Source organism: Selaginella moellendorffii, unplaced genomic scaffold, assembly GCF_000143415.4.
Source record: "Selaginella moellendorffii unplaced genomic scaffold, v1.0 SELMOscaffold_90, whole genome shotgun sequence".
NCBI lineage: Eukaryota > Viridiplantae > Streptophyta > Lycopodiopsida > Selaginellales > Selaginellaceae > Selaginella > Selaginella moellendorffii.
Genome location: NW_003314351.1, coordinates 445,820 through 473,478, shown reverse-complemented (window position 1 = coordinate 473,478; position 27,659 = coordinate 445,820). Strand labels below are relative to the sequence as shown.

At 49.2% G+C, this 27,659-nt stretch overlaps 7 protein-coding genes across 7 annotated transcripts; 3 read left to right on the top strand and 4 right to left on the bottom strand.

The window, feature by feature from the left end:
- Nucleotides 1–419: 419 nt before the first annotated feature.
- LOC9660828 (rhamnogalacturonate lyase) lies at nucleotides 420–3,859 on the bottom strand. Its single transcript, XM_024662525.1, is given in 16 exon segments — nucleotides 420–810; nucleotides 812–991; nucleotides 1,036–1,159; nucleotides 1,245–1,361; nucleotides 1,445–1,601; nucleotides 1,661–1,802; nucleotides 1,866–1,956; nucleotides 2,015–2,121; nucleotides 2,173–2,334; nucleotides 2,395–2,565; nucleotides 2,624–2,765; nucleotides 2,819–2,938; nucleotides 2,997–3,110; nucleotides 3,176–3,226; nucleotides 3,310–3,431; nucleotides 3,478–3,859. Coding segments are annotated over 16 exon segments (2,151 nt in total). The 5' UTR covers nucleotides 3,757–3,859; the 3' UTR covers nucleotides 420–738.
- LOC112341796 (pentatricopeptide repeat-containing protein At4g02750-like) lies at nucleotides 3,776–6,740 on the top strand. The gene is made up of 3 exons (XM_024662516.1): nucleotides 3,776–5,672; nucleotides 5,832–6,266; nucleotides 6,547–6,740. Exons 1-3 carry the CDS (start codon nucleotides 3,776–3,778, stop codon nucleotides 6,738–6,740), a joined length of 2,526 nt encoding a protein of 841 aa, XP_024518284.1.
- Nucleotides 6,741–9,203: 2,463 nt separating this feature from the next.
- Nucleotides 9,204–13,798, top strand: LOC9639276 (solute carrier family 12 member 5). Its single transcript, XM_002988723.2, has 15 exons — nucleotides 9,204–9,532; nucleotides 9,639–9,941; nucleotides 10,013–10,169; nucleotides 10,223–10,313; nucleotides 10,387–10,491; nucleotides 10,581–10,819; nucleotides 10,879–11,176; nucleotides 11,239–11,462; nucleotides 11,520–11,670; nucleotides 11,730–11,930; nucleotides 11,982–12,059; nucleotides 12,117–12,305; nucleotides 12,362–12,634; nucleotides 12,685–12,809; nucleotides 12,862–13,798. Exons 2-15 carry the CDS (start codon nucleotides 9,665–9,667, stop codon nucleotides 13,613–13,615), a joined length of 3,162 nt encoding a protein of 1,053 aa, XP_002988769.1. The 5' UTR covers nucleotides 9,204–9,532; nucleotides 9,639–9,664; the 3' UTR covers nucleotides 13,616–13,798.
- Nucleotides 13,650–17,187, bottom strand: LOC9660826 (DNA repair protein RAD16). The gene is made up of 15 exons (XM_024662524.1): nucleotides 17,078–17,187; nucleotides 16,974–17,018; nucleotides 15,803–16,911; nucleotides 15,631–15,753; nucleotides 15,496–15,569; nucleotides 15,386–15,446; nucleotides 15,189–15,335; nucleotides 15,041–15,126; nucleotides 14,813–14,990; nucleotides 14,541–14,765; nucleotides 14,384–14,488; nucleotides 14,175–14,327; nucleotides 14,025–14,113; nucleotides 13,888–13,968; nucleotides 13,650–13,832 (listed from the first exon to the last, which is right to left on the bottom strand). Exons 1-15 carry the CDS (start codon nucleotides 17,109–17,111, stop codon nucleotides 13,760–13,762), a joined length of 2,583 nt encoding a protein of 860 aa, XP_024518292.1. The 5' UTR covers nucleotides 17,112–17,187; the 3' UTR covers nucleotides 13,650–13,759.
- A 1,357-nt stretch (nucleotides 17,188–18,544) lies between these two features.
- LOC112341807 lies at nucleotides 18,545–19,047 on the bottom strand. The gene is made up of 2 exons (XM_024662549.1): nucleotides 18,728–19,047; nucleotides 18,545–18,677 (listed from the first exon to the last, which is right to left on the bottom strand). The coding sequence occupies exons 1-2, from the start codon at nucleotides 18,931–18,933 to the stop codon at nucleotides 18,578–18,580; spliced, it is 306 nt and encodes a 101-aa protein (XP_024518317.1). The 5' UTR covers nucleotides 18,934–19,047; the 3' UTR covers nucleotides 18,545–18,577.
- Nucleotides 18,968–19,849, top strand: LOC9639275 (geranylgeranyl pyrophosphate synthase 7, chloroplastic). The gene has a single exon (XM_002988722.2). It carries the CDS (start codon nucleotides 18,968–18,970, stop codon nucleotides 19,847–19,849), a length of 882 nt encoding a protein of 293 aa, XP_002988768.2.
- LOC9639274 (ABC transporter B family member 21) lies at nucleotides 19,817–24,551 on the bottom strand. The gene is made up of 12 exons (XM_002988657.2): nucleotides 24,180–24,551; nucleotides 23,997–24,051; nucleotides 23,766–23,941; nucleotides 23,493–23,714; nucleotides 23,176–23,414; nucleotides 22,600–23,125; nucleotides 22,260–22,533; nucleotides 21,560–22,202; nucleotides 21,271–21,499; nucleotides 20,930–21,196; nucleotides 20,622–20,885; nucleotides 19,817–20,559 (listed from the first exon to the last, which is right to left on the bottom strand). Exons 1-12 carry the CDS (start codon nucleotides 24,429–24,431, stop codon nucleotides 19,903–19,905), a joined length of 3,804 nt encoding a protein of 1,267 aa, XP_002988703.1. The 5' UTR covers nucleotides 24,432–24,551; the 3' UTR covers nucleotides 19,817–19,902.
- Nucleotides 24,552–27,659: the final 3,108 nt, after the last annotated feature.

The window sequence follows — 27,659 nt, the reverse complement described above, 5'->3', positions numbered from 1 at the left end:
GTTTTGGTTTCTCAAGGAGGGCGGGGACATCAAGTGGCGTAGTGGCATCTAGCTTTGTTGCAGGGATGGATATTCGCCCGGGAACTATTTGTTGACGTAGACCGCAGCCGGTGGCTAGGGGAGCGGCCTTACCCCCATCCACATTGCATGATGCCACCCACGTCTTTTGAGACGGGCCAGGGGCCGTTGGATCTTTCCCATCCCACGGCCGCAGCGTCAGTGGAGCAAACGCTCTTTTTTATGCTCCGGTGAGGAACGCGCTCTGGGATGACGTCGCAGATCCTGATACGAACCGGGAGTTATATAGTGGCGATTGACCTCAAGCACCTTAATTCCAAATCTTCCACCCGGATCATCCTTTTTCTTGTTAAAAGCACGAACTGGAAGAGGGAATGAATGATCGAGAGCAAAACCAGGACGAAGAAGAATAGCTTAACTTCTTTTCTTTTTCTCGTACCGCAAAGCTGGCGAAAGAGGAGAAGCGGCGAGCCAAGGAGCCAAATTGTGTTTGTTGCCTGATTGCGACATAAAGGAGAGCCCCTCAGGGAGAGAGAGAGAGAGAGAGAGAGAGAGAGAGAGGTCGCCTCCCTCCTCTGCTGCTGCTACAAACCAAGCGAGCCTTGCTCTTTTTCCACTTTGGACGCTTCCTTCCAGAGGGAGAGGCCCCCACAAATTATAATATGCGCGAGGGAAGGACAAAACGCAAGATTGCAAGCCGCGCGAGAAAGCTGCTGTCCTCTAGCTCTCGTACCTACACTCACCAGGTGCCTCAAGACGGATGTAGTCATACATAACCCCCACAATGGGGACTTGTTGGCTTGCGCTGCGTCAAGTAGAGAATGTTTTCACCGGCTCTGAATAACTCCGACCTCACGTCCACATTCCAAAGGTGGTAGAGGCCATGGATTCCATGGCGTGCTATTGCATTATCCTTGCCAAATTGCATCGTGTCAAATACCGTGGTCCTTGTATTGGGGTCATTAACTCTGACCTGCGGTTGAAACACAGCGTTAGCGTTAAAACACCTTTTTGTACCTGAATGGCTGCATTGTTTGATGCCGCGAAAGCTAACCGGAGCTTATAAACCCCGCCTTGGACGCAGGGCAGATGAAACCGGATCTGCCAAGTCGATGGTTTGACGCTACCATCCTTTTCAATTCTGCAGCACCGCAAGCGGAAAAGGTTTAAAAAAATATTTCCATCAGTAGGTGAGCGTGAGTATTGAGGAAGTCGTGACATTGTACCGGCAAGTATGTGCAAAGAACCAATCAGATCTCCAATCGCTTTTACCAATGGTGAACACAAGATCACCTTCTGGGTATAGCTCCGAGTACCGCTCCCACAGGCCATAATGTCGATATCTACAATAAAGTATTCAGATCTTGTAAGGAGAAAAGTAAGATTGCCAGCCACCGAAAAAAAGCAAAACCAAGAGTGTGCGTACCTTTCCGAATGGTTGACAAAAAGCCTATTGATATACTTTGGGTTCGGATCCGGAATGTGAAACTCGGCAGCTGTTCGATCGGGAATTCCAATCTCCCAGACTGTCGGTCCATCCCTGGGCGGTTCATAAACCATATGTCCCAGTTGCAACCATGACCCTGCATACATAGTGAGTTTTGTGACTCTTGGAAGTGGCAACACTGCGTGGAATACAAACCGGGATAGACATCTATGCTGCCTTCCTTTTTGTAGTCACCCAGGACACCAGGCACCCAGCCATACAGATTATATTTGCCTGCTCTGACATGCTTGACGTGGAAATATCCCTCCGCATCAGCCTGGGCCCAAAATTGGTAGCCCTGGCAGCAACAAACAAGTCAGGTACATCGTCCATTAACCCCCACAAAAGAAAAAGCATTCACCTTGCTCTCCGTTTGCCACGAACCTTTGTCACCGGGGGAAGCTAAGCCAAGAAAGGCATAACATCCCGCAAATGGGGTTGGTGACTTGAAGCTACAATGTCACAGAAAAACATATGAACCGAGGACAGCAGCTCATAATGAAACAGTACCTATCTTTGACTAGTAGTCTTCCTGAAATGCTTCCGCGGTCCATTGATTTGGGAAAATCTGGAGACACAGGCCAGGGAACAGGCCACGACCCCACTTCTGTAACCATCTGAAACACAGGAGGTAAAAGAAACAAAAAATATCCGCATAGACATATCACCTGCTGCTTTGCATCCTCCCAAAGATAGCGACAATTCACCTGAGCATAAGTTGCCGCTACATTCAAATATATGAAAACCGGTCCAAAAACTTTAGTCCAGGCTTCCCCATTGCGAAACTCTGGGCACAGGGCTGCGCCAGCGTAATGTGCACTGTGAAACATCTGGTGGAAACAAAAAAAAAGAAATCTAGAGAGCTTCAATATCCAAAGTTCTTAACTTACAGCGAGACATGTTGGGCCAACGTGTGAAGTCAAATTTTGTTTCAAAGGCCCTCCATTGCGGAACTCGTCACTGGCGGTGATTATCCAGAAGCCTAGAGCGGGGTTGCATGAGATCCAACCATGTACTCTGTTCTCCCTGTTATCACAAGAATATTGATATTTGTCATCCACCTGGCCAAAAATGTTACAGAAATTTATACTCAACAAAAACATAGTGTTAATCCCATACCTCACCTCGAAACTCAGGGTTTTGAGAAGTGTGAATCAAAACAGCCTCAGGATAAGCTAGCTGCGTGCAGTGTTGCTGCAAACGATCATCCGGCGATGGCATTGGCCGCTGTTTTGTATCGGCCATTGCCATGAACTGGAACCTACAAGCCAGCAAAGTATCAAGAAGGATGAAAGCTCCGATATTTTTCCAGACCTGTCCTTGCGGAGTTTAAAAGTCACCCGTGTTTGATTAAGGTTGAAGTCTGGCCATCCAGCCGGCCTCTCGTAGATTCCGTAAGTGTAAAATCCAGTGTTGCCACGGAGAAGAACAAATCTACGTTTTAAGCCAGCAAAGCTAGCTACTAGCACACAATGAAAAGAGAATCACTCACCTTTTGTCGATGTTAAGAGGAAGCATCTTAGTTCCCGGAATGTAAGGCCGCAGAAACGAAAGTTCCACCTTGTCACCATCGCTACACACAACCTGGAAAATCGTTCCACTGGGACTGAAAAATCGTAGCGATGGCTGATCGGTTAGCAATCACGATCGAGTAAACAAAGTTTGCCTTACACATCGAAAGTGTCCTTCCCTCCAGGCTCGTTCCAGTTGAGGTCCCAGTAGCTTCAAGGCAGCAAAGAAAGAAAAATAAAACAATCAGATGCTTGCTCGCTAGACGAGAAAGGAATGAAAGCAAACAAACAAACCCGCGATTCGTCTCCTTGTTGTGAATCTCGAGCAGATTATCAATGCCGCCGAAGCGAATCCCCGTCACAATGCCCCCAGGCCTCGAGATCGTCACCTCGACAATCCCGTTGTCCAGAATCACCTGTGCAAGATGAGAAAACAAGGATCACCGAGAAGCGATCACTCACATGGCTGCCGCGATCGATAAGCCGCACATCGGGCCCCTGGCATCCGCCCCCGGGAACGCGATTGCAGCTCATTCTTTTCTTCTTTCTCCCAAACGGGTAACAATTTCCAAGAACCCTAAAATGGTGAAGACCATTTTGAATGCCCCCTGCCCTTGGTCGGCTCAACGAGGATGCCTTCACTTCTCTTCTCCGATCGTGTGCCAGGGCCAGGGATCTCATCCAGGGCCGCAAGATCCACGCTCGGATCCTCTCCTCGAGCCGGCAAACGAGCGTTTTCATCGCGAATCACATTCTCCTCATGTACTGCGCGTGCGGGAGCTTGGGCGAGGCGAGGGCAGTGTTCCATGGGATCGCGCAGCCAAACACAGTGTCGTGGAATATCCTGGCCGCGGCGTGCGCGCAAGCGGGAGAGATCTCCGAATCGCGCGCCCTCTTCGACAGCAATCCCAGGCGAGACGTGGTGTCGTGGAATTCGCTGTGCCGCGCGTATGCCTCGGGCGGACAATGCCACCACGCAGCGGAGGTGATCCACAGGATGCCAATGCACGATGCCGTGTCCTGGAATTCATGGATCTCGCTCCACGCCCAGGCCGGAGACGTCGCGCGAGTGAAGCTCCTGTTCGATGCGGCTCCCCAGCGCAGCCATGTCTCGTGGAACCTCGTCATCAAGACGTGCGCCCAAGGGGGGCATACCCGCGGCGCCAAAGACGTGTTCGATCGCGCGCCAGGATGGGACAATGTCTGTTGGATCAGTATGATCCTTGCAGCGTCCGAAGAGGGGCAACTCGCCCAATCAAAATCTCTCTTCGACTCCATGCCTGAGAGGGATCCCCAGGTGTGGAACACCATGATCACTGCATATACCCAAACCGGGCATTTTGCGAAAGGCAAGGAACTCTACGAAAGGATGCCATTGCAAGACACAGTCTCCAGCACCGCACTCCTGGCGGCATATTCGCAGAGCAGCAGCGTCCAGGATGCGCAGCAGCTGTTCCACTCACTGCCGTACAAAGACGGGGTGACGTGGACGACGATGCTGACGGCATTTGCCCAGAACGGGGAAATCTGTCTCGCAGAGGAGCTGTATCGAAGGATGCCGCAGTGGGACGTGGTGTCGTGGACGGCCATGATGTGGGGTTTTGCAGCAAATGGCGATCCCGGACGTGCAAAGGAAATGTTCGATTGGATGCCTCAGCGGAACCTTGTGTCGTGGAACTCGATCCTTTCCGCTTTTGCGCAGCAGGGGGAGTTTGAACACGCGACGCTTCTCTTTGATGAGATGCCCTTGAGGGATGCATTGACATGGACGGCCATGATTGCGGCACACGCGCAGCACGGCCATCTCGGCCAGGCAAAGGCCTTCTTTTCCAAAATGCCACTGCACCACGCACTGTCGCTCAAGTCGATGTGCCAGGCGTACGCTTCGGCCGGAGAGACTGGCAACGCCAAGCGAATGTTCGATTCCATCCCCGAGCGCGATGCCTTCGTGTGGAACACGATGATTGGCGCATTCGCGTGGTGCGGCGAGAGGCTGGCCGAGGCAAGATCCGCCTTCGAGCTGATGCCGTGTCGGAACATCGTGTCGTGGAACACAATCGTGAGGAGCTACGCCACTTCGGGCGCCGCCCTCGATCAAACCAAGCTCCTCTTCGACTGGATGCCCGAGAGAGACGAGATCTCCTGGGCGATCTTGCTGGGAGCCTACTCCGACCACGCATGCCTCGCCCAGGCGAAGTCCCTGTTTGATGCCATGCCCAAGAGCGACGTCGTCCCGTGGAACATCATCATCACCGCATATTCCCACTCCCGCCAGCCGGACGACGCCCGCCGTGCGTTTGAAAAGATTCCCGCGCGGGCGCCTGCCACCTGGACGGCCATGATTGCCGGGAGCGCCCAGAACGGGGATCTCCCCGCTGCCAAGCGGCTCTTCGACGGCTCCCCGGAACGCACGCTCGTATCATGGAACGCGATGCTTGGGGCGTACGGGGGATCCGGGAATCATACGAATCTCCTGGAGCAAGTGTTCGGAAAGATGGCCGCGAGGGACAGCGTTTCGTGGACGACGCTTGTGACGGCATTTGCACGGAGAGGGCGGATGGACCAAGCGGCGGATGCCCTGGGAAAGATGCCCAAGGAGGACACCGCGGCGTGGAACTCGTTGCTCCATGGATATGCCCAGAGTGGGGATCTGGAAGGTGCGCGGAGGACGTTCGATGGTACCAGATACAAGGACGCTGCGTCATGGGCTACCATGGTCGGGGCATATGCCCGCGTTGGCTGCCTTGAGGAAGTTAGCAGACTCTTTTGCGAAATGCCCAGCAAGGACTTGGTGTCGTGGAACACTGTTATTGCAGCATATGCCCAAAACGGGCATCACCGGGAGGCGTTTGAGTGCTTTCGACTCATGAGCTTGGAAGGCTTGACACCGGATGAGATCACCTTCTCCGCCGTGCTGGCTGCCTGCAGCCACATCGGGCTCATGGACGTGAGTGTCTCTTGGTTTGCTTGCATTGGTGGCGACTTTGGGTTTTGCGCGACTGGAGATCACTACTGCTCCATGGTTGACATCTTTGCTCGCTGCGGTAGGCTTGACGAGGCGGCCGAGCTCGTGGAAAGCATGCCGTTTTGGCCGGGCCAAGTTGCGTGGAGGACGCTTCTCGGCGCTTGCAGGACGCAGGAGCAAATCAATCTTGCTTTGGTAGCGGCGCGGCGGGCTCCCGAGGTGGAGAGTCAAGGCGGCCCCGCGGCTTATCTTCTCTTGGCCAATCTGCTCTCGCACTCCAGCCAACGTGAGTAAAGTGGAGATCTTGTGGGATTGCAGAATCCTATTTGATGAGCACACAAACACAAACAACAGGGAAACTCTGCCACTAGGAAGAGGAAAAAGGTTTTGATATCAGATCTTTCGAGTGGAATTTTGTTCAAACGCTCCTCTGTCATTGACATATACATAAGAAAAGTGAGGAAGCATTTTTCTTTGTTGTTGCCCCTGGAGCGAGCGGAAGTTGGGAGGATCCAGCGTCTCATTCCAGGGATGAGATCACCGAGAGAAATCTCGATCTCATACAGGATCACCAGGTCCAGGCTCATATCCTCTCCTCGAGCCGGCAGATCAGCGATTTCATCGCAAAATCACGTTTTCCTCATGTACGGGGCGCGAGCTTGGGCGAGTGTCTGATGGAATTGCGCAGCATGTCATGAAACATCCTGGCCGCGGCGTGCACGCAAACGGGAGAAGTCCACGAGTCGCGCGACAGCAATGACGTGGCGCCGTACGAAATTGTGGATCTTGTTCCACGCTCCGTTGGCCTGTTCGATGCGGCTCCTCGGCGCAGCCATGTTTCGTGGGACCTCGTGATCAAGACGTACGCGCAAAATGGGGGGACACACTCGCGGCGTCGCGCCTGATGGCGAATCATCAATCCAAAGTAACGCATATTCGCAGAGAGCAGCTGTACCACTCAATGCCGTACAAAGACGCGGTGATGCTGATGGCATATGCCCAAACGGGGAAACCTGTCTGCCGCTGGGACGTGGTGTGGGCTTTGCAGCGAACGGCGATCCCGGCGATCAAAGGCGGCGTGATTTGATGCGTGGAACTCCATCCTTTCTGCATTTGCTCGGCAGGGGAGCTCGATCACGCCAAGCTTGTCTTCGATGGCATGCCCTTCACTGACGCGGACGCCGATGACGCGCAGCACGGCCATCTCAACGACCCCACGCCCTTCTTTCTCAAAATGCCGCTGCGCCGATGTCGATGTGCTTCGGCCAGAAAGATCATCCGTGTGGAACACGATGATTTGCCGCATTCACGTCGTGCGGTGAGAGGGTGGCCGACGCAAGGCCTGCCTTTGAGCAATTGAGCTGATGCCGTGTCGGAACAGGAACACAATCGTGAGGAGCTACGCCTCTTCCGCCTATCAAACTAAGCTTCTCTTTGGAGATCTCTTGGGCCTCCTGCGACCACGCCTGCCTCGCCCAGGCAAAATGCCTGCCCAAAAGCGACGTCTCATTTGGAAAGATTCCCGTGCGGGTGCCTGCCACCTGGATGGCCATGATTGAAGAGGGTGCTGCCACCTGGATTCGGGCATCATACGCATCTCCTGAAGCTTTGGAAAGATGCCCGCGAGGGGCGGCATGTCACGGTTTCGAATGGTCACTAGGAAAGACGACACCGCGACGAACATGCCCAGAGTGGGGATATGGAAGGGTCTGATTGTACTAGTTACAGGGGCGCTGCGTCGTGGTCTACCATGGTAGGGGCATATGACCGGGATGGCTGCCTTGAATAAGCTAGAATCCTCATTCGCGAAATGCTCAGGAAGGACGAGGAGTTGTGAAAAATGTTGTTGCTGCATATGCCCAAAGGGGGTATCCCTGAGAGGCATTTCGTTGCTTCCGAAGGCGACAGCCATATCAGGCTCATGGACTTGAGCGTCACTTGATTCGCTTGTATCTGCAGCGACTTTGGGTTTGCCCCACTGGAAAATCACTACGTACTGTTCCAAGGTTGAGCTCGTGGAAAGCATGCCGTTCTGTCCGGGCTGCAGGGTCATCTCTTACCTTCTCTTGCCCAATAGGCTCCAGCTAACTTCAGCGAAGTGGATGCTTGAGAGGAGCACTATCACATAGATAGACTCACAGGAATCATATCTCCAGAGAAATTCTTCCATTCAAAACGCATCAGATCTCTTGGGGGGGAAGGTAAACGGTTTTGTACAGACGCTCCTCTGTCATGCCACACACATTGGCTTGCACCAAGAAGAATGGAAATAATCCCCTTCTTGCTAGCTACGCCAACTTTGATGTTCCCATCGAACGCCATTGACAATCTTGAGCATGGAACACACACAGAGCTGTCTTCTTTGATTGTGTCACAGTATCTCGCGGATGAACCGGCTTCTGATGGGGAAACTCGGTCAAGGAAGTTTATAGCAAGGAGGAAATAAAGTGGAGTAGGATGAGCTCATGAGCTCTGCCTTTGTCGTTGAGGTTGAGAGGCGTACGGAGCTACGTTAGTCAACGCAGGAGGCAGCCTATGATATGGACGCCACCTCAGCCGGCTCAAGTCAACGGAAACGGGACCCATCCCCTTTTGGCGCTATGACGTTGGCCAAAGGGAAATTACACGTGTTTTGCGCCATGGATCAGCCAAGCTAGCCATGCCACCCGCGCTGATTTACACCCACATACACCGCAACAACGCTTTGGGATCTGGAAACATCGATTCCAACGCTCACAGTGTTGGTGAAAAGCAAGACTCAAAAAATAAAGGGAAGAGAGATTCGAAAATGTACATGGGCAATGTAATGAATGCATATAGAAGCGATCAATCACGATGTTGTAGGTGGTGAAACAAGGAAAGAAATACTATATTCCCGGATCCCCTTCTCTTATAATGTAAAGTTTACAAACAAGGCACTGTTGTGGTGTGATCAAACTGCAAGCTCAGCTTACCTACCTTGTAGCTTGGACGCAATGCGAATCTTCGCATGAGATTCGGGCAAAAAGTAAACGGGGCATTCCAGAATAGTAAGGCACGTGGAACGGTTTTCGGCGTTGGATCTTCTCGTCACTAAAAAACTAATCTCGTTTATACACGACTCAAACTCCCGCCCACTCCGTACGCTTTGGTTCCCAAAATCTGATGCTGTTCTTGTTTATATTAACTTGATTTGTGTTGTTGTATAGTGCCTCTTTTTTTCTTTTCTCTCCTTTCCATTTTCCCCCTTCTTGGCTCCAAGACAAGAGAGAGAGAAGAGGGACAGGGGGGAGATTATTTGCGCTCTGCATGCCATACATTCATCGTCTAGATTATAGGATCGCGAGCGCCTCTTCTCTCGGATCGCCGCGCGACGCGATCGTCAATCGGATCGAGGCGCCGGGCGCCGCAGCTCTGGAATGCGGTTCGATTGAGGCGGTTTGTGCAATCCTTTACCTAATTCTCCGCGCTGCCTGCGCCCTTTTCTCCTCCCCCCAGCGGCTGCTTCTCTAGAGCGCTCTCTTGAATTCGAGGCCACGAGCGGCAATCCTGCGCTCAGTCGAGGTTTTTGAGGTAAAATTTCCATGCCGCCAGCTTGCATGGCGCCTTAGAGCTGGGGAATTTATGTTGCATGGCTCGCAAATCGATTGATTCGTGCGTTGGATCTTGTGCTGTACAGGTTTTGTCGGTGCTTTTTCAGGAAAGATGGAATCCTCGCAAGCATTTCCGCCCGACAGCCCGGTCATTGCCGGGAAATCTTGCTTCAACTCACACAAGGTCGCGTCCAGGGCGTCATCCACGGAATCGTTGCAGAGGACGGCCGAGTTTAAGCAAGAGATGAGAGAGAACTCGCCACCGTACACCAAGGAGGAGGAGAAGCCCGGCTTCCTTACAGCTTTATGGAGAAAGTTCCGCAGAAAAGACCAGGACGGGCTCGGGACTTACGCTGGTGTGCTCATCCCGACTTGTGAAAATATGTGGGGTAAGCTGCTCCCGGTTTCCATCTCCTTTTCTTTGTCAATTCTCACACAATTTGCCCGTGTGTGCTTTCAGGAGTTTTGATTTTCTTGAGGTTCTTCTACATCGTTGGGAATGCTGGAGTATGGCAATCCTTCTTGGTGGCCATCATCTCCTTCCTCTGCGCGCTGTTGACAACCATGTCGTTGAGTGCTGTCGCTACAAATGGTCCCATAGAAGAAGGTGGCACATAGTAAGTCGTCGAGTTCTCGTGAAGTTAAAAGTCATTCTTCTGTTGGCTGGCAGCTATCTGATATCGAGAGCGCTGGGTCCTAAGTTTGGAGGCGCAGTTGGATGCCTGTACTACATCGGAGTAATGCTTCTTGCAGTTCTCGAAGTAAGTCGGTCTGAACTCCAAGCTTACAGTGAATCGTGATCTTCATAAATGCTATGCTTCCGTCTTTGTGCAGGCACTCGGTGCCGTGGAGATGTTGGAATTTACCTTCTCAGCATTTCGCTTTCCGTCTGCAAATCGGATCATTGGTCTGATCATACTCTTTGCTCTTGGACTACTGGTAGGAATAGTTTTGTTTTCGGTTCATTTCGTTCTTGTGGCATGACTCAAATGATTTCACTGAACTGCGTGGTTCTCTTGTGTTGACAGGTCTATTTTGGGATCAAATTTGTTTCCAAGCTAGGCATTGCGTTTTTCCTCGTTGTGCTTTATACCATGCTGTCGTATTACCTTGGTTTGTTTACGGCGCCTAATGGAAATGTACCTCCCAGCTTAACTGGACTTTCGTGGAAAACATTCAAAAGTAACTGGGGTCCAGGATATGAACCTGGTGTTTCATTTTCAGTCGTTTTATCGATTTTCTTTCCATGCTTCACTGGAATTCTCAGGTAACCGCTTTCTCAAGTGAAAACTCTTGTTGTAACTTAATGTCATCTGTTCTTGACAGTGGTGCAGATAGAGCAAAAAATCTCTGGCAGCCGGAGAGATCCATTCCGTCTGGAACTCTTGGAGCGATCGTGATCAGCTTTATAATCTACACATCGTATCTGGGTTTGTGGGCTGCTGTTGGAACCCGAAAGTACTTACTCGGGCAGGATGTTGGACGCGTGCATTCTGGAGAGGGAAGGTTGCAGGCGATGAAAGACGTCGCCTTTCCCTTGCCAATATTGACGCAGCTGGGTATTATCATTGCCTCGCTAGCACAAGCTTTGCAATGCTTAATCACCTCGCCTCGTCTACTCCAGGTCAGTTCTTTTTGCTGGCAACGACTTGTTGGTTCCTTCTTTCTGATCGTTTGATCTTTCAGGCCATCGCTGGAGACCGGATCATTCCTTTCCTGAATCGGTTATCTTCTACCACAGAAAATGGCGAACCCCGAAGGGCGCTGATCTTTACTACTATACTGTGTATGATGGCTGCTATGATCGGAAGTTTGGACAAGATTGCCCCTCTAGTTTCGATATGTTTTCTTACTTGTTACGCGGCACTGAACCTCTCGTGTTTCATACTGTCGATCATGCAAGCACCAAGGTATGTCCCGTCCCTTTCACTTATAAAGTTCAAAGGCCTTATTCGGCGTCATTTCAGCTGGAGACCGAAATGGAAACACTACCACTGGTTCTTCGCTCTTCTAGGATTTTTCCTGTGCTCCGCAATGAACTTTTTTATAGTCTGGTATTGGGCTTTAGCTGCCATGGTGGTGGTGGGGATTATTTACGGGTACATAGACTACCGCCAGGTACTCATAAGTGAACGTCTTGGTAAATTGCAGGCCTCTAATTCGTTTCTTACTTCCAGGTTGAGGTTGACTGGGGAACTGGATTAGGAGGATTAAGATGGCAATTGGCGGTCCAGAGCATTTTGTCTGTCGGTCGCGAGGCTCGGTACACGGTCAATTGGAGACCGCAGCTTTTATGCCTTTCTAAACCACGATCTTCGTGGTCCGCTGATGCTCATGCTGGGCACGAACTTTTATCCTTCGCATCTCAGCTGAAAAAGGTAACTGACCATGTCACGAAGACTTGAGTGTTCTGAAGTCTTCCTTAACAGGGTAAAGGTTTATGCGTCGTTAGTGTCGTTCTTGAAGGAAAACTTGAGGATATGATGCCACAAATAACAGCAGAAAGCGTATGTATCACATGCTTGTTTCTGTTCTCTCTACACCGGAAATTATTTTCACTGCAGGTAGAGCTTGAGAATTGTATGCAAGCTGCTCAAGTTACTGGCTTTTCTCGCGTTTTTGTCGCGCCGTCTTACCGCGAGGGGAAAACTTACGCGATTCAATCATCTGGTTTGGGATCGTTAGAACCAAATACATTGCTCCTGGGATGGCCAAAAAACTGGCGAGACGGAGAAGAGAAAAACAGTGCTGAGGTATGTTGCTTTGTGTCAAGTCTGGAAGATAGACGAATGGGTTTTTTTTCAAGCAGGTGCTCTTGGAAACTTTGGGAGAATGCAGAGCTGTAGATAAAGCAGTGGTGCTCTGTATGCATTTGGATGTGTTCCCTAGCAACGGAAGCACGCAGGAGGGGAACATTGACGTTTGGTGGATTGTCCACGATGGTGGCCTTCTACTGATGCTGGCCCATTTGATAAACCAGCATAAGGTCTGGCGGAAATGTAAATTGCGAGTACACACTGTTGCGGAAAGACTTGACAACTCAGAGGAGGTCAAGAACAATCTGCGCAAGCTTTTGGATAAGGTATGGCATTCTCATATACGGTGCAAGAGTTCAACATATTTCACTTTCAGGTTCGCATTGTAGCTGATGTGGAAGTTCTCGAGCTCGAGGACGCGGATTTGGCTCCTTATACATTTGACAACACGATACGCATGGAGGAGGCACTGGCGTATGCAAATGAAGTTGCCCAGTTTCGGTAAGCTGTTCCTTGGGTTTCGTTATTTGTTACATTTCGTTTGGACGCACAGGAAACGGGCCGAGAGGGAGACCAAGCCCGGGAAAGGTGGGAACTACAAGGCCCTGCAGAAGTTTTTCAAGAGGGCCTTCCCTGGCGAGCTAAGTTTGCTGCGTGGCGCCTCACCAATCAGCCGGCGTCCTCGATGGGCTCAGCGCTCATCCAAAGCACACTCCGTAGAGGGTCAAGCGTCGCCGGAGTCTGTGCATGACGATGAGCCAGAGAGCTCGACAGCCAACCAGCAAGTTGCGACAGAGGAGAAGGCGGAGAGTTTCTCCAAAGAAGAGCACGACAATCACAATGCTGCTGCTGGGGGTGATGACGAACAGGAAGAGAGCAAGTCGGACTTGGAGATCGTAGTGGAAGGGGTGGCTTCCGAGTTCGCACAGGAGAAGGCAAGACGAAACATCTTCAGGGCCAAGAGCGCGGGACAGCTGCCTCCAATCAGGGAAGGAAAGATGTTCCGCACTGCAAGCGAAGGCCAGCTCTTCCACGGCTCGCCGCTGCTCCTGGGGAGCACTCCCGACATCAACGTGGTGCCGATGAAGAGAACCTGGCATACTTTCAGCCAGAGCTACTCGGCCAAGAAGCTAAACGAGATTATCGTGGAGCAATCCAAGTCAGCGCAGCTCGTCTTGCTCAATCTCCCGGATCACTACGAGGGAATGGAGCCGTGGAGGTATATGGAGTATTGCGAGGAGCTCACGCAGGGACTGCAAAGGGTGGTGCTTGTGAGGGGAACAGGGACCGAGCTCTGGAGCGGATGAAAGAAAGATTTTGCGGATTCTATACATACATAAATGGGTCAAGCGAGATAGTCTTATGATGGAGCGGTATATCTTGTTAGAAAATTCACGTGTATCACGTGTGTGTGTGTGTGTGTGTACAAGAACGCTTGGATCGATTTGTCCTCAGGTTGCGAAAAGAAATCGAAGGTCTTGTTCGGTTAACTTGCCTAGCGCTTGCTCAGAACCACCAACAGTCCTGTGCAAAAGTATTCGATAATCATTCTCGATACTATGAAACTATGATGACTTACCCTTCAAAAACCAGCTGCTTCTTCTCCTGTAGTTTGAGAATGCGTTCTTCCACAGAATTCTCGATAACGAATCTAGTCACCCTGGATTTAAAACGAAGGTTTAGTTGCTGGAACACCTCTTCCTTAAGAATGCCTACCTGATGGGCTTGTATTGGCCTATGCGGTGGATTCTGTCTTGAGCTTGATGCTCCACTGCTGGATTCCACCACGGGTCCATCAAAAAAATCTGCAAAAACAAAAAAGGATACGTTCGTTAAGCTCGCAGCACAAGCCAAGAAGAAGCTTACGTATGATGCTACAGTTAGATTGAGCGCCACGCCGCCGGCCTTGAGACTCATGAGGAAGAGCTTACACTCTGGGTCGTTCCTAAATGTGTCAATGGCAGTGCTTCGCTGAGACAAGGACATGCCACCATCGAGTTTTACACATTTGACTCCAGCCTGCATGAGAAAACTGGCTAGTAAAAAGAGCTTCCAAAGGCAGAGCTAGAACTTACGAGTTCGAAAGAGTATCCAATCAAGTCCAGCATTGACGTAAACTGGCTGAATACCAGACCCTTGGCAGATGTATCCTTCGAGATCATCTTCTTCACTTCCTCCTTCTGCGATCGGCAATGAGGATCAAGGAAACTGTGGGTTTGTTCAGCTACTCACCAGAGCCTCGATTTTGGTGCTTGTAACGAAATCATTCAAATCCAGTCTGTTGATGATGCTCCCTTTTCTATAGCCTGTTAACTTCTTTCCAACAACCTTTGAGCTCTTGGCATCAACCGTGAGAGGCGTCTCGCATCTTGGGCAAGCTATCTTGGTGTCCTCGGAGCCTTCCGACAGTAAATTCTCCAAACATGATCGACAAAACGTGTCCTTGCATTTTGCAGACTGCAGACATTGTTGAAGTGAGCTGCCAAGGAGAAAATACTACATACCACAGGATCAATGCAGTCCTCGTCACAAATTACACAGAGAGGAGTAGTCACAGATACTCCCGACGCGCCAGTAGCAGAATGAACGACAAGGTAAGGATGGTCCACTGCCTGGCGTAATCTGGTAAGCAGGTCAAATATGTGACCATAGTTGTTGAGAACAGATCCTTCTTTCACGTATCTGGAGCCCGGCATTGTCAACTCGTCGTTTAGAAAAGATCTAAGACTTACGTGTTAAAGACGGATTTGCTCTGTGAGTATAAAGACTGATAATAATCATCCTCTTTGGCATCGAAAACTACCTTCCGCACGAACGACTGCAGGCCAGAGCGCATTTAGAATGAAGTTCATCAAACAAACACATTAAGAGAAGTCCCACCAGTTTTGGAGGCATAGAGAGGTCTGCTGCACGTTCGATTTTGGTCCGCCGCAGGAGCATTTCATCCAGCAGCTTTTGCCTCAGTAACTTCATAGATTTCCCACCTCCCTGTTGAAATCCGAACCTTGAAATAGGTTGAGCAATAAACTGCAAAGAACAAGCGGTTCAAATGTGTCCATAATACAGGCAAAACTTACTTTGTTCCACCAACAAAAATGAAGTGTGCTGGCGTGCTCACACTTATCGCACATTGTCGCCCTACAACAGAACATCAACATCCGAGAGAAAACAACACATCGAAACTTACGAGTATTCGAGCGATTTACAGTCACACTTCTTACAGAAAAAATACGCATAAGGATTTATTTCCAAATAACGAACCTGCAGATAAAAGGAAAAAAAAAGTCAAGCCAAGAAAAAAACAACCGTGAAATATCCTTACAAGTGAATAAAGTTCGCCAACGCGATTCTGCAGCGGTGTACCACTTAAGCCCCACTTGTAACAAGACTGCAGTGCAAACACCGACTTGGCAGTATTGGAGGCTCTATCCTTTATCGTGTGTGCCTGAAATCCGTATGGTAGAGTCACACGCTAGAGTTGGGACGTATCATACCTCATCGAGGATAATTCGCACCCATTTCACGGAATGCAGAAGCGAAAAATCATCTTTGGCCGCACTCCCTTTCCTCTGATTCACCGCCTTCTTCACTTCCTTTTTTTTTCCCTTCTTCTGCTTGGATTGCGCCGCACTCTTTTTGGCCTCGGGTCCACAGTGATACTTGTAATGCTTCGCCAACCCTTGCGCGGAGTAAGCTTTCTGGCACCATTTGCACCTCAGCTTGTCGGGCAGGATCTTGCGATAGTCGTGCTCGATAATCGAATACGTCGTCAAAACCACGTCGTGCTTGGCCAACTCCTTGACAGTTATATGCTTCCGGTTTCCATGGTAGATAAGCACCTTCAAAGTCCCTTCCTTGGTGAACCGTTCTATCTCACTCTTCCACTGCTCGATTGCCACCACCGGACAAACCACCAGAGTCGTGTTGAGATTTTTCGCATCAGGAGCATTCGGGTCGTGCCCGTGTCCTGCTGTTCTGCCTGCAATGATGAGTGAGATGGCCTGGATAGTTTTTCCCATCCCCATCTCGTCGGCAAGAACACCACCCCGCATGTTTGACTCCTCCCGCGACAAACTCCACGTTAGAAACTCCCCTTGAAACGGCAGCAGTGGAAACACGAGCTCCGATGGCGTCTCGTGCTGCGCCAGGACTTTCTTCTTCGGCTGATCCTCTTCCATGTCGTCGTCACCCCATCTGCTGCATTTCCCTATCTTCACTATATCCGTCTCCAACTCTCGAGCCCACTGCTTCCATTCCAAGTTCTCGGTGGCGGGATCATAGTTGTCGTCGTCATCCTCGTCTTGCACAGCGTTCTTGCTCTTTTTCGCTTTCTTCCTTCTGCTTGGCCCCGTCCAGTCCTCGAACTCGTCTCTGGTGCCATACCGTCGCTTTGGAGCTATTACCGTTGGAAACGGCGGTGCTGTGGCAACAGAGAGTGGCTTGACGTCCACATCTTCCTCCATTTTTACTTTGCCCGGAGCACTGATATCACTGGCCTCTTCTTCGTCACTGGTCTCGGCGTTTTGGAAGCTCTCCTCTGATGGGTCCATCTTCTCAGATCGATGCGATTCGACGGACTCGCCGTCGGAATGGCTGCCGCTAGCTGCATGGCGCGGATCGTGAGCTACAAGTGAAACGGAGAAAAGGAAACAGAAATTAACTCACCATCGTCTTCTGCGCGATAATCTTCATCCTCGCTCTCGCTCCATGCTGCCAGGACAAGCACGCCGATCCATTGCTGTGGACGAGGAAAGGGGGCGAAACCATACCTTGCCTCTTGCTGCCCCTTTTGCCGCCCGCCATCGCCGCTTCGCCCTAGCAACCCTAAGGCTCCCAGTTTTTTGGCGCGAGATTTTATGTCCGGCCGCTACAAAGCTTCGCACACAAGACCCTCTGCTTTTAGGTGGATAATTTAAGCAAGATTCCCTGCCACGTTTGCCCTTAGGGTTTGCAACATTATTATTAACAACTCCTTGAACCGTCGATAAGCAAAATCTTGCAAATCGTGGCGGCGAAGAAAAGAAAAAAATTCACAGCAACAGTACCAGATTTTCTTCCCCGATCCCGATCGATCGATCGATCGATAGATCTAGCGAGCTCATGGATCTCCCCGATAGATATAATTCTAGCCCATGGATCACGAACTTGATAGTTGTGGATGCGGTGGAGAGTATGATCCAGGGGACGATGGCGACAACGAGGAGGACGTGGATGCTTGAGCTATGCTCCTGGGACCAAATCCCTGCTCGATCGATCTCGCCAGCGACGCCGCCCGCCGGTGCTCAATGTATTTCTTCGTCTTGCACACGTAGAGCACCAGCGCCCCGATCGAAGCCACGAAGAACACGATCACAACCACAATTGCGATCTTCTCGCCTGGGCTGTGAGACACGACAGCGTCTAGATTTGCATTCTGGACAACACCTGCGTGATCCGGAGAAGCCGCTGGTGCCGTGATTTCGAGATCATCCGGAGATAGCGTCTTCTCCAAGAACTTGGGACGAGATTCTGCTGGAGAGTTATGCTCTAGCGTTTGTCGTCTCCCTGTCGCCTGCTCCGATTTGATCAAACCAGGGATTTCCACTCCAAAGCTATGATCCTCATGATACCTGATGACATGTTTCGCTGGCAACAATCTATTGCCGCTGGCGACATTGGGTTCCAGCACCAAAACCAGAAGAATCACAAGCATCACTGCCACATTCATGAGAAGTGAGCTTCTCCCCGCCATAGCGTCCACAGAAAAAGTGCCACTATGTGATGGCAATGTTGTGTGGCGATCAATTTTCTGACCTCAAGGTTGATTTAAATCAAGTAGCCTGGAAACTAGCGAAAAACCATGGAAGCCGCAGTGGGACGCATTAGGAAACTTCTCATAGACGTGGAAAATCCTCATGACTTCTTTATGATTATTCTGAAATATTTGCTCGGAATTTAGTCAACCAGTGGGACATGGATCAGGTCAGCCCAACACATTCGGGGAAAAAGGGAAAGAAAAACCTTGTTTTAGTTTGAAGTTTCCTTCCTGGTGGAAGGTCGAGTCCAAACAAACTCTGACCTGCAAGCCGGTAGTTCACAAGTTCGTTGCAGCGGCATCCTAGATGCGTTTAATCCACAGGATGTGATCAACGTGATTTGCCTGTAATCGAGATGAACCCAGACGATAAGCCAACACACGCAGGCATGAAGATTGCGTCCCGGGCTCTTACACGTAGTTCCAGCATTGAAATCTCGGCAATGCATTCATTTGGTTCCATCCTCTAGCAGATCTATCTACGGCGGTCGCGTCCCTCAGCCCTTGCGCGTCGTTCTTCATCGCTTGCGATTTCTCCGCTGGAATGACAGAACGTTTTCACGCTCGCTATTGCTCTGCAACATCACCGTCAGCAATCCGCAGCAACGGTAAAAGTTCCCCGTACCTCAAAAGGTGTTGTTCAAGTTCCAATGCGATTGGTGGTTCTAGAGCGAGCTTCTCCTCAATCAGAAGCACGAAACACATCCAAAGTTCGTGCTCACCGGCGAGCAGAGCAGAAAAATTCATCCACTTCCAGTGCCGCTCTGCAACAACAGAGGCACCATTGAGCAGCAGCAGCAGCAGCAATACAGCAAACAAGGAGCAAATCATGCAGCTCTACAAGTACCTTAGCTCCAGAGGCGAGATGATCGAGGAGGAGCTGGACAGAATCATGTCGAACCTCGTCAAATCATGCCCGGCACAACTCCACAAAGCAATACGCTACTGCACAGCGGACGAAGAAGGTAGGCACTTGGCATCGCTGTGTATCGCTGCTTGCGAGCTGGTCGGAGGAGACCGCCACGCAGCACTTCCAATGGCTTGCACCATCGAGATGTGGATGGCGATCATACTCACGACTGACGACCTCCCATGCATGGACAATGCAAGGACGAGGAAAGGAAGGGCTGCGGCACACGTAGAGTTCGACGACACCACTGCTATCCTCGCGGCACAAGCACTTGCGGCACTGGCTTTCGGGACGGTCGTGGACTCCACGCTCGTCTCGACGGACAAGAGGCTGAGGCTGGTCAAGGAATTCTCTCTCTCAATGCAGAGGCTTGTGTATGGACAGTACGACGACGTCAAGAAGGGAGAGAGCTTGGAAACACTCGAGGAACTCAACGCCAAGAACACCAACAAGACGAGCTCCTTCTTCGAGCTGCCGCTGGTAGCGGGGGCTATAGTCGGCGGCGCCGGCGAGGAGGAGATTGAGGGCCTGAGGAGATTTGGGCGATATTTCGGCCTCATGTGGCAAGTGAACGACGATCTAAGCGACGCGACCATGACGGCGGAGGAGATGGGCAAGGACGCGAGTAGTGACGTCAAGAATCGCAAGACAACATACTTGACGCTGGTGGGAGCCGAGAGGAGCGCGCAGCTGCGAGACGAGCTCGCGAATCGAGCCCGGGAGGCGCTGCTCGAGCGCTTCCCCGCCAAGAATGTGAAGATCCTGCTGGGAATCGTGGAGGCGACACGCCGATTTGGTTCGATCTACAAGAACTCTCAGCTCCTTTCCAAAATCTAAAATATCTATTCTAAAGTATCGCAACCGTTGGAAAAATGTATACGGCTAGGGTCCTAGCTTGCTGGCTTGTGGCGATGGAGCTTGACCAGCGTAGCGTAGGCGCCATTGGGCTTTGTGATGAGCTCCTCGTGGCTGCCCTGTTCCACAATCCCTCCATTCTTCACCACCGCAATCATGTCCACGCCCACAATCGTGGACAATCGATGCGCCACAACCACGCTCGTCTTGCCCACCATGATCCGATCCAGCGCTTCCTGGACCAGCCTCTCCGACTCTGCATCCAGCGCGCTCGTTGCCTCGTCCAGGAGCAAGATCTTGGGCTCCTTGAGCACCGCCCTCGCGATCGCGATCCGCTGCTTCTGCCCGCCCGAGAGCTGGATTCCCCTCTCCCCGACCTCGGTCTCGTATCCTCCCGGCATCGCGGAGATGAAGCTGTGCGCGTTGGCGGCCTTGGCGGCCGCGGTGATCTCTTCCTCGCTCACGGGCGCGCCGCTCTCTCTCCCATACGCGATGTTGGACCGGATGCTGCCGCTAAACAGTGTGGGCTCTTGGCTGACCAGGGCGATGTTTTGTCGGAGCCAGCGTAGCTTGAGCGATCGAATGTCGACGCCATCGATGAGAATGCTGCCCGAATCTGGGTCGTAGAACCTCTCCAGTAGCGAGATGACTGTGGATTTGCCGCTTCCACTCTCGCCGACCAGCGCCATGGTCTGCGCAACACAGAAAACAGCCCGGGAAATTTCAAAACCGAAAATTTAAAAGGGAGACGTACCTTGCCCGCGGGGATGGAAAAGCTCAAGTTTCGGAAGATCTCCGCCTCGTGCCGCGCTGGATAGCGGAATCTCACGTTCCGGAACTCGATGTCTCCGCGAGTCGATTCCAGCGTCTTGCCTTCCTCGTTGGAAGGATCGATCTTTGATTTCCTGTCCAGAGTCGCGAAGATCGAGTTCACTCCCGATTTCACCTTTGCAAAGTCGGGGGCGAGCGACACTCCCTGAGCTATGCCGAATGCGCTCATCGTGATCGCAAAGAACACCTGGAGGATCACGAAATAAGATCAACCATGAACAAGGTGCTTACCTTAAACACGTTTTGGAAGCTTGTTTTGCCCTCCCTGACAAGACGAGCTCCAAACCAAAAGCTGAAGGCATAGGCTGCGAACATAACGAAGCTCGAAATGCCGAGACCGATTCCACTCACAACTCCGTTGCGAATCCCGTTCCTGGTTGGGATGGAGCACTTTGTTTTGTAAAGCTCCAGCATTTTAGCTTCGAGGCAGTAAGAGCTCACAGTACGAATGCTGCTCACTGCATCGTTTGCGATTTTTGTCGCCTCTTCATACATGACCTGTGCGTGCATACAAGGAGGATGTAAGCAAAACATTGATCGAGCAAAACATAAAACGAAGGTGGAAAACTTACCTTCGCATCTTTGCTGAAACCGATCATCATCTTGGTCTGGACTACGCCTTGAGCTCCGAGTAGTGGAATAAGTGCCAAGACAACAAGTGACAATATCCAGTTTGCAGTGAACGCGATGACGAGCCCTGCAATGAGTGACGCCAGATTTTGCAGCAGCAGCGACAAGGAATCGCCAACCATGCTCTTGACATGAGCAGCATCTACTGAGAGCCGGGAACTGATTGCTCCACTAGAAAAAAGGAAAGAAAAACCTTAGAAAAACTTTCGAAATAGAGCTAGTCAAAGCTACCTTGAATTGGACGGATCGTCAAACCAGGCAATCTCCTGACGAACAACGGACTCGAACGATCTCTTCCGGACTCGTCGAATGAGTCTCTGGCCGATGAATCCGAAGGCGCTGAGTTGTATGGGAGAGATGATCAAGCACGCGGAAGCTTGTACCAGGAACATGCTCGCCCAGAAGTTGGCGTCGTGTCTCAGCTTGTGCCGGTTCGTGCTGTACAAAACTCCGAAAATGTTGGACAGAAGCAGGCCGAAGACCGGAAACACCACACCGTTTGCAGTGGAAGCAAGAGCTCCAACGATGAAAACCGGTGTTTCTGGCTTGTTCATAGCTGCGAGGCGAAGAAAGTTGTTCCGGGTTACTCCTGTTTTTCCGTCGCTCTTGTCGGCCTGCTCTGGATCGACACTCGCCGTTCTAGTCAAGGAGAACGAACTTCGAGTTACGTTGCGTTTGCTTCCAAACGATCCACGGCTGCTACTCCTGCTCAGCCTTCGTTCATCCAGCTCTTGATCGATTACTACCACCTCGTCTGGATCGATTGCTTGAGCAGCGCTCAAGCTCTGGTTTGACTTCACGTCGTGCATTTCTTGGAGACGAACTAGTTGTTCGTAAGCTCCATCTGGCCTCTGAATAAGTTCCGAGTGTGTCCCTGCAAAGATACGAGCGTGACTTGGATGATCTAGAGTTTCAAAAGGTGTAGATTTACCTTTCTCCACAATGCTTCCTCTTTGAACAACAGCGATGCAGTCTGCGTTTTTGATCGTGGAAAGCCTGTGAGCGACGATCACTGTTGTCCTGTTCACCATGATCCGGTCCAACGCTTCCTGCACCACTCGCTCCGACTCGGCATCCAAAGCGCTGGTTGCCTCGTCCAGCAGAAGAATGCGAGGATTTTTTAGTATAGCTCTAGCGATGGCCACCCTTTGCTTCTGTCCGCCAGAAAGCTGAGTCCCGTGCTCTCCAACTTGTGTGTCGAATCCCTTACAGGTTGGAAGCAAACAAAAGATAACTATGGAACTTTCCATGAAAACTTTGAAAGCATTTACCTTTGGCATCTTGCTGATAAACTTCGCAGCGTTCGCAAGGCGAGCAGCTTCCATAATCTCCTCCTCAGTCGCTCCCTCTCTGCCATAAGCAATGTTCTCTCTGATGGAGGTTGCAAACAAAACCGGTTCCTGGCTGACAAGTCCGATCTGTTGGCGTAGCCACTTCGGCTGGAGCTTCCGGATGTCGACACCATCGATCAAAACCTCGCCAGCCTGAGGATCATAAAACCTCTCGATCAAGCTTATCACCGTCGACTTGCCGCTGCCACTCTCCCCGACCAAAGCAACTGTTGTCCCAGACGGGATTTCCAGATTGAAGCTCGTAAACACCGGGACATCTGGACGTGTGGGATACGAAAAGGTGACGTCCCGAAGCTCGATATCGCCCTTCACACTCTCTAGTGTTTGTCCGCTCATGTCAAAGGCATCAATCAGAGGGACTCGACGAATGACTTCGAACATCTTGTAAGCTGCAGCTCTTCCGGATGCTATCGCAGTAATACTGGGTGAAGTTTGTCCCAAAGACCTGACAAAAGAGAAAGGTTTGCTGCTTCTGAAACGTTCTAAAACACTTACATGCCTCCGGTGAGCACAGCAAACAAGACACTGATGACATCTCCACCCGAGTATCCACCGTTTAAAACCAGCTTTGATCCATACCACAGCGCTAGACCATAGCTGGAAAACATGGTGAACAGCGTGAAACCAAGGCCAGCTCCCGATGCGACTCCTTCAAAAACTCCAGCTTTGTACGCTTTCGTAAGTGCTGTCTCGTAGTCAGCCATGGACTTACGCTCGCCAGTAAACGAAGCCACCTGTAAAAAAAGTCGTGAAATTCCTGCTGGCCTGGAAGTTTCATCTTGGACCTTCTGGTGCAAAGAAAAAACACTTACAGTTCTGATGCCTCCAGTGACTTGTTCCACCACAACTGCCGCCTCGGCGTAAGCTTTCTGGCCTCGACTCGCCATTTTGGACATGAGATTGGCCATCATCCCTCCAGCAAAAACGAGCAGAGGCATCACGGACATCATCACTAGCGTGAGCTTCCAGCCTTTGATGAAGGCAATTACAAAACCAGCAAAGAAAGCGGTGGTGAATTGGATGAGCTTCGACACCTGCGAGAAAGAAGAACGCTCACACATTTCGTTTCTCGAGTTTTTCTGTACCTTTTCACCCATTGCATCTTGTATGAGGATTGTATCTCCGGACATTCGACCGATCACTTCTCCCGTCTTGGTTTCTTTGTCAAAAAAGGAGATGTCTTGTCGCAGAATGGCTTTGAGATACAAGTTTCGAATCCTCGCGGCTTGTCTCTCTCCGGTGCACATCCAGCACGCAAGTTCTGTAAAACCGCCGCACGATCACACTGCGTACAAAAACGTGGAAATAATACTTACGAAACAAAGATCCAATAGAAGCCACGATCCCGAGATACACAAACCTTAACGACACCTGATTCAGTCCGTCGAGAAACTTAGAAACAGAGTAAAGCTATGGAAATATATTCCGCTTCTCCTTCTTTCTTTTTTAATTTTTTTTTCTTTTTTTTCTTCTTCTCGATCGAGAATGAATGACTTTACCTTGGAGACTTCCCTGGAGAGGCGATCCACATCGCTCACGTTCTGCCCAAACGAATCCGTCAGCTCGCCGAAGACAATCGCCATGAGCGGCATCGTCATTCCGTTTGCCACAGCGCCGGCAGTTCCCAGCACCATGAGGAGAACATCCATCCAATCCGCGAAGCTGAAGAGCTTGAAAATGGGGACAACTTGAGTCGCGGACTGATCATCTTGCACTGCTGCGTTCGATCCAGGGACATCCTTTTCTACCATTCTCGAGCTCGAGCTCGAAAAAACAAAGAAGGACAAAGTGGAACTCTATGTACCTGGGAGTGGGAGCGACCTTTATTGGAAGAAGAAAGCTTAAGCGCCAAGAAAAATACCTAGGCAGCTACTACCAAGCTGCTTCCGGTCAAGGTTCGGGACCCAAAAACGACAGCGCCTGTGCGTTAAATTATGCATTTCGTGCTCATTTCCAAGTCGGTTCCTTGGAAATATCTAATTGTAGTATATTGTACCTGCTTAGCCCAAAGCATTACAAGTTAAAGAAAGACATGGGCTATTTAACATTAGCACACAAAATAAATTTTTATAATCTTGAGCAGGAATATCTTTTAGCTCATCCAGCAATGGGAGCAATGCTCTGTGGCTCCTATATTGCTACCACCACCAGAACTTCTAGCTTCATCGAGCAAAAATGGAGTAATACTCTGTGGCTACCATATTGCCCCCACCACCACAGCTTCTATCAAAGGCAAAATGTGTAAATGTTTTATTTTCTTGATGGAAGCTGATTTGATATGACTATACTTTTTATAAAGATGTTAGCAGAATAATGGAAATTTTAAAGGTATAAAGTTGTTCATATTCTTGTGGTTCTGTACTAGCCTCATATGAAGAAAATCCAAGACAATACAAAGATGTGCAAATCCTAAGTTGTGACATAGTTTGATCGAGCCTTGCCACTGTAATTGCCTAGAACAGCATTTGCCCTAATATAACAATTGGTATACTTATGAATACACTTTATTTGTTGGATAAGATAATAAGAGTGGCAATATCATACATTTTGACACTTTTTTATATAGAGAGGTGGTAGTGAAAGCATGCTCATCACCTAATATTCACGTGTGCATCAGTTTGGTTCAGCTACAATTGCCTCACTAGAAATGAAATTATCCAGGTATTTAATAAAATGTTATAATTTAGAAGACATAACAGGCTCAAATTATAATTTATAATCATAGGATCAATCTAAATAAATATTAACCATTAAATAATTAAAATATACTAAAATATCTGAGCATATTCTAGGTATTATCCACTACCAGCTAACATGTTAAATATTAAAATAATTTGCTATTGTAAGGTCCAAGTGTACAATTAATGCACATTTCTATATTTCATTTATATATTTTATACACTTATATTGGTGAAGATGAGGGGCAATTTTAATTGTCCCTGACGAGGTTTTTGATTTGGGATTTTAGTTTATAAATCTAACTTTGCATCAACTAGATCTCACTTTCCTTATAATTTTCTTTCTTTTTTTTCTTTTTTTTTCCTTTTTCCTTGATTCTTGGGAAAAGAAATCCTACCATTGATTCAATCACTTTACAATGATTGTCACATATTATTCTTGGGATGATGCTTAGTGTTTGCATAAGTTTCTATGTGTTTTTAAAGGATGGTGTTGTAGTAATATAATGGTTTGAGTTCAACCACTTATGTGGATTAGAGCATTTTCCTAGGCCCCTTCATATGTGCATTTGGACATATTAATAATTTTAATAATGCCTTCCAACAATTGTAAGAGCCATATGAGATAATGATGTAATTTGTCATTCATTTTCAAAGCCTCTTACATCATGCAGAGCCAAATATATAGGAGTGGATTAAGTTGGGAATATTGTGGACAACACTTCATCAATATCTTATGAGATTTATATATGCACTTACTTTAACCACCCTTGATGATGCTTTTTGCATAGCACAACATTAACATCTTCCATTTTTCGTTGTACATCTTTTAGCTCCACTTCTTATGGGAAGTGGTCCTATTCCAATGAAGGTTGTTGCTATTGCTATTTGAGTTTAATGACAAGTGATGTCCACTACTAGGCATGTAATAAAGTTGGTCACACATATTAGTGTTATTAGCATTTTTCGGATTGGCATTCTCTATTTCTTAAGTGGAGACTTTAGTGTTAATAACGTTTTTTTGGTACTGTTATAGTGTAAGATCTAGGCACCAAAATGCTTCCAAGAAATAAGGAGTTGCGTGAGTAGTTGAGGGTCTTTACACAAATAAGTTGGTGACCCCTCCCTTCTTTTGAGAGTATCATTGAGGGGTTTATTCAGCACTGGTTCATTTAGTGTTTTCTTTCCAAATTTATTTTTATAACAAAAGGTATTCTATTATTTTCTTCGTATTAGTTGATATAGGCTTAAGTTTATCTTCTATTGTTTGGCCTGTTGCCACATGTTTTTGTCTACATTTGTATCGTGGAACAAAGCCAATTTTCATTCTTTCTGGCAATGGCTGTGTATATATATATATATATATATGCACGGGATGAAACAAACCTAATTGTGCATATAAGCAATCTTGAGCTTGAACTTTAGTCATTGCAAATGATGCTAAGTCAAGCTTTTAACCTCATTCTTAATATGGATTGGTTACAATGTAATTATGCCAAATGTGACTTTGAGGCTTTTCCCCCTTGTCTCATACTTCTTTATATTTCTTCCATTCTTACTTCTGTATTTCTTTATCCTTTTGCTTCTACCTTTGCTTCTATCACTTTTCTCTCCCTATTATTTGCTATTATGTTTCTATTTTGTTCCTTTATTCCCTCTTTAGATCCCTTTAACGGTCTTTGTGTTGTAGCAATTGACTAGCTCATGAAGGAGTATACCAATTTTTTTAAATTTGATTTGTCATCTAGGGCCAATATTGCAACATGTAATCCTATGTAAGCGACTAATTTTTCCATTTTACTTTAATCACTTAACCACACCTCCGATCACTTGGAGGAGTCTCATTCACGACCTCCATAAGTCCCAATTAGGACTTGGGGCATGCTAACCCCAAAAATGGCATCCATGCCACTAAACCTTTGCACTTGGTCCAAGTGCTCCACGTGTCCGATCCCATGATCAACACCCCAAGGTACCACTAACATATCGGCCCGTTACACTAAGGCCATGCCCATTTACCTTGGTCACATTGGTGGTCTGACACCACCTACATTCCAATCCTGTTTCTCAAAGACTGGGTCATCTGTCCATGAGTGATCATCCCAAATCCACTCCTTAACATCCTTAGGATGCCTACAGATATGGGGAATAGCCTTCCCCAATATCTCCGTTCCGGTCCTCACCAAGTCCCTTTCTGTCCTTGGCTGTGTTCGCCAACACCACCATTGGATCAAGGCCCATCGGCCCGACCACTAAGTCCCACTATCCTCTAGGACTTCCTCACCGTGTGACTGTGTCCTT

What these genes read in the sequence shown, in the direction of transcription:
- LOC9639275 (XM_002988722.2), top strand. Translation starts at nt 18,968, where the DNA reads ATGATCGAGGAGGAGCTGGACAGAATCATGTCGAACCTCGTCAAATCA.
- LOC112341807 (XM_024662549.1), bottom strand. Translation starts at nt 18,933, where the DNA reads ATGATTTGCTCCTTGTTTGCTGTATTGCTGCTGCTGCTGCTGCTCAAT. An exon ending in CTTGAACAACACCTTTTGAG is followed by an intron (nt 18,678 to 18,727) that starts GTACGGGGAACT and finishes GTGATGTTGCAG; the next exon opens with AGCAATAGCGAGCGTGAAAA.
- LOC112341796 (XM_024662516.1), top strand. Translation starts at nt 3,776, where the DNA reads ATGTACTGCGCGTGCGGGAGCTTGGGCGAGGCGAGGGCAGTGTTCCAT. An exon ending in CCAGAGTGGGGATCTGGAAG is followed by an intron (nt 5,673 to 5,831) that starts GTGCGCGGAGGA and finishes CTGTTATTGCAG; the next exon opens with CATATGCCCAAAACGGGCAT. An exon ending in GCTCTCGCACTCCAGCCAAC is followed by an intron (nt 6,267 to 6,546) that starts GTGAGTAAAGTG and finishes GATCTCATACAG; the next exon opens with GATCACCAGGTCCAGGCTCA.
- LOC9660826 (XM_024662524.1), bottom strand. Translation starts at nt 17,111, where the DNA reads ATGGCGGGCGGCAAAAGGGGCAGCAAGAGGCAAG. An exon ending in TTGGCGAACTTTATTCACTT is followed by an intron (nt 15,570 to 15,630) that starts GTAAGGATATTT and finishes TTTTATCTGCAG; the next exon opens with GTTCGTTATTTGGAAATAAA. An exon ending in GGCCAATACAAGCCCATCAG is followed by an intron (nt 13,969 to 14,024) that starts GTAGGCATTCTT and finishes TTTTAAATCCAG; the next exon opens with GGTGACTAGATTCGTTATCG.
- LOC9639276 (XM_002988723.2), top strand. Translation starts at nt 9,665, where the DNA reads ATGGAATCCTCGCAAGCATTTCCGCCCGACAGCCCGGTCATTGCCGGG. An exon ending in TCGCATCTCAGCTGAAAAAG is followed by an intron (nt 11,931 to 11,981) that starts GTAACTGACCAT and finishes CTTCCTTAACAG; the next exon opens with GGTAAAGGTTTATGCGTCGT. An exon ending in TGCGCAAGCTTTTGGATAAG is followed by an intron (nt 12,635 to 12,684) that starts GTATGGCATTCT and finishes TTTCACTTTCAG; the next exon opens with GTTCGCATTGTAGCTGATGT.
- LOC9639274 (XM_002988657.2), bottom strand. Translation starts at nt 24,431, where the DNA reads ATGGTAGAAAAGGATGTCCCTGGATCGAACGCAGCAGTGCAAGATGAT. An exon ending in TTCTATTGGATCTTTGTTTC is followed by an intron (nt 23,942 to 23,996) that starts GTAAGTATTATT and finishes GCGGTTTTACAG; the next exon opens with AACTTGCGTGCTGGATGTGC. An exon ending in TCACTGGAGGCATCAGAACT is followed by an intron (nt 23,415 to 23,492) that starts GTAAGTGTTTTT and finishes CTTTTTTTACAG; the next exon opens with GTGGCTTCGTTTACTGGCGA.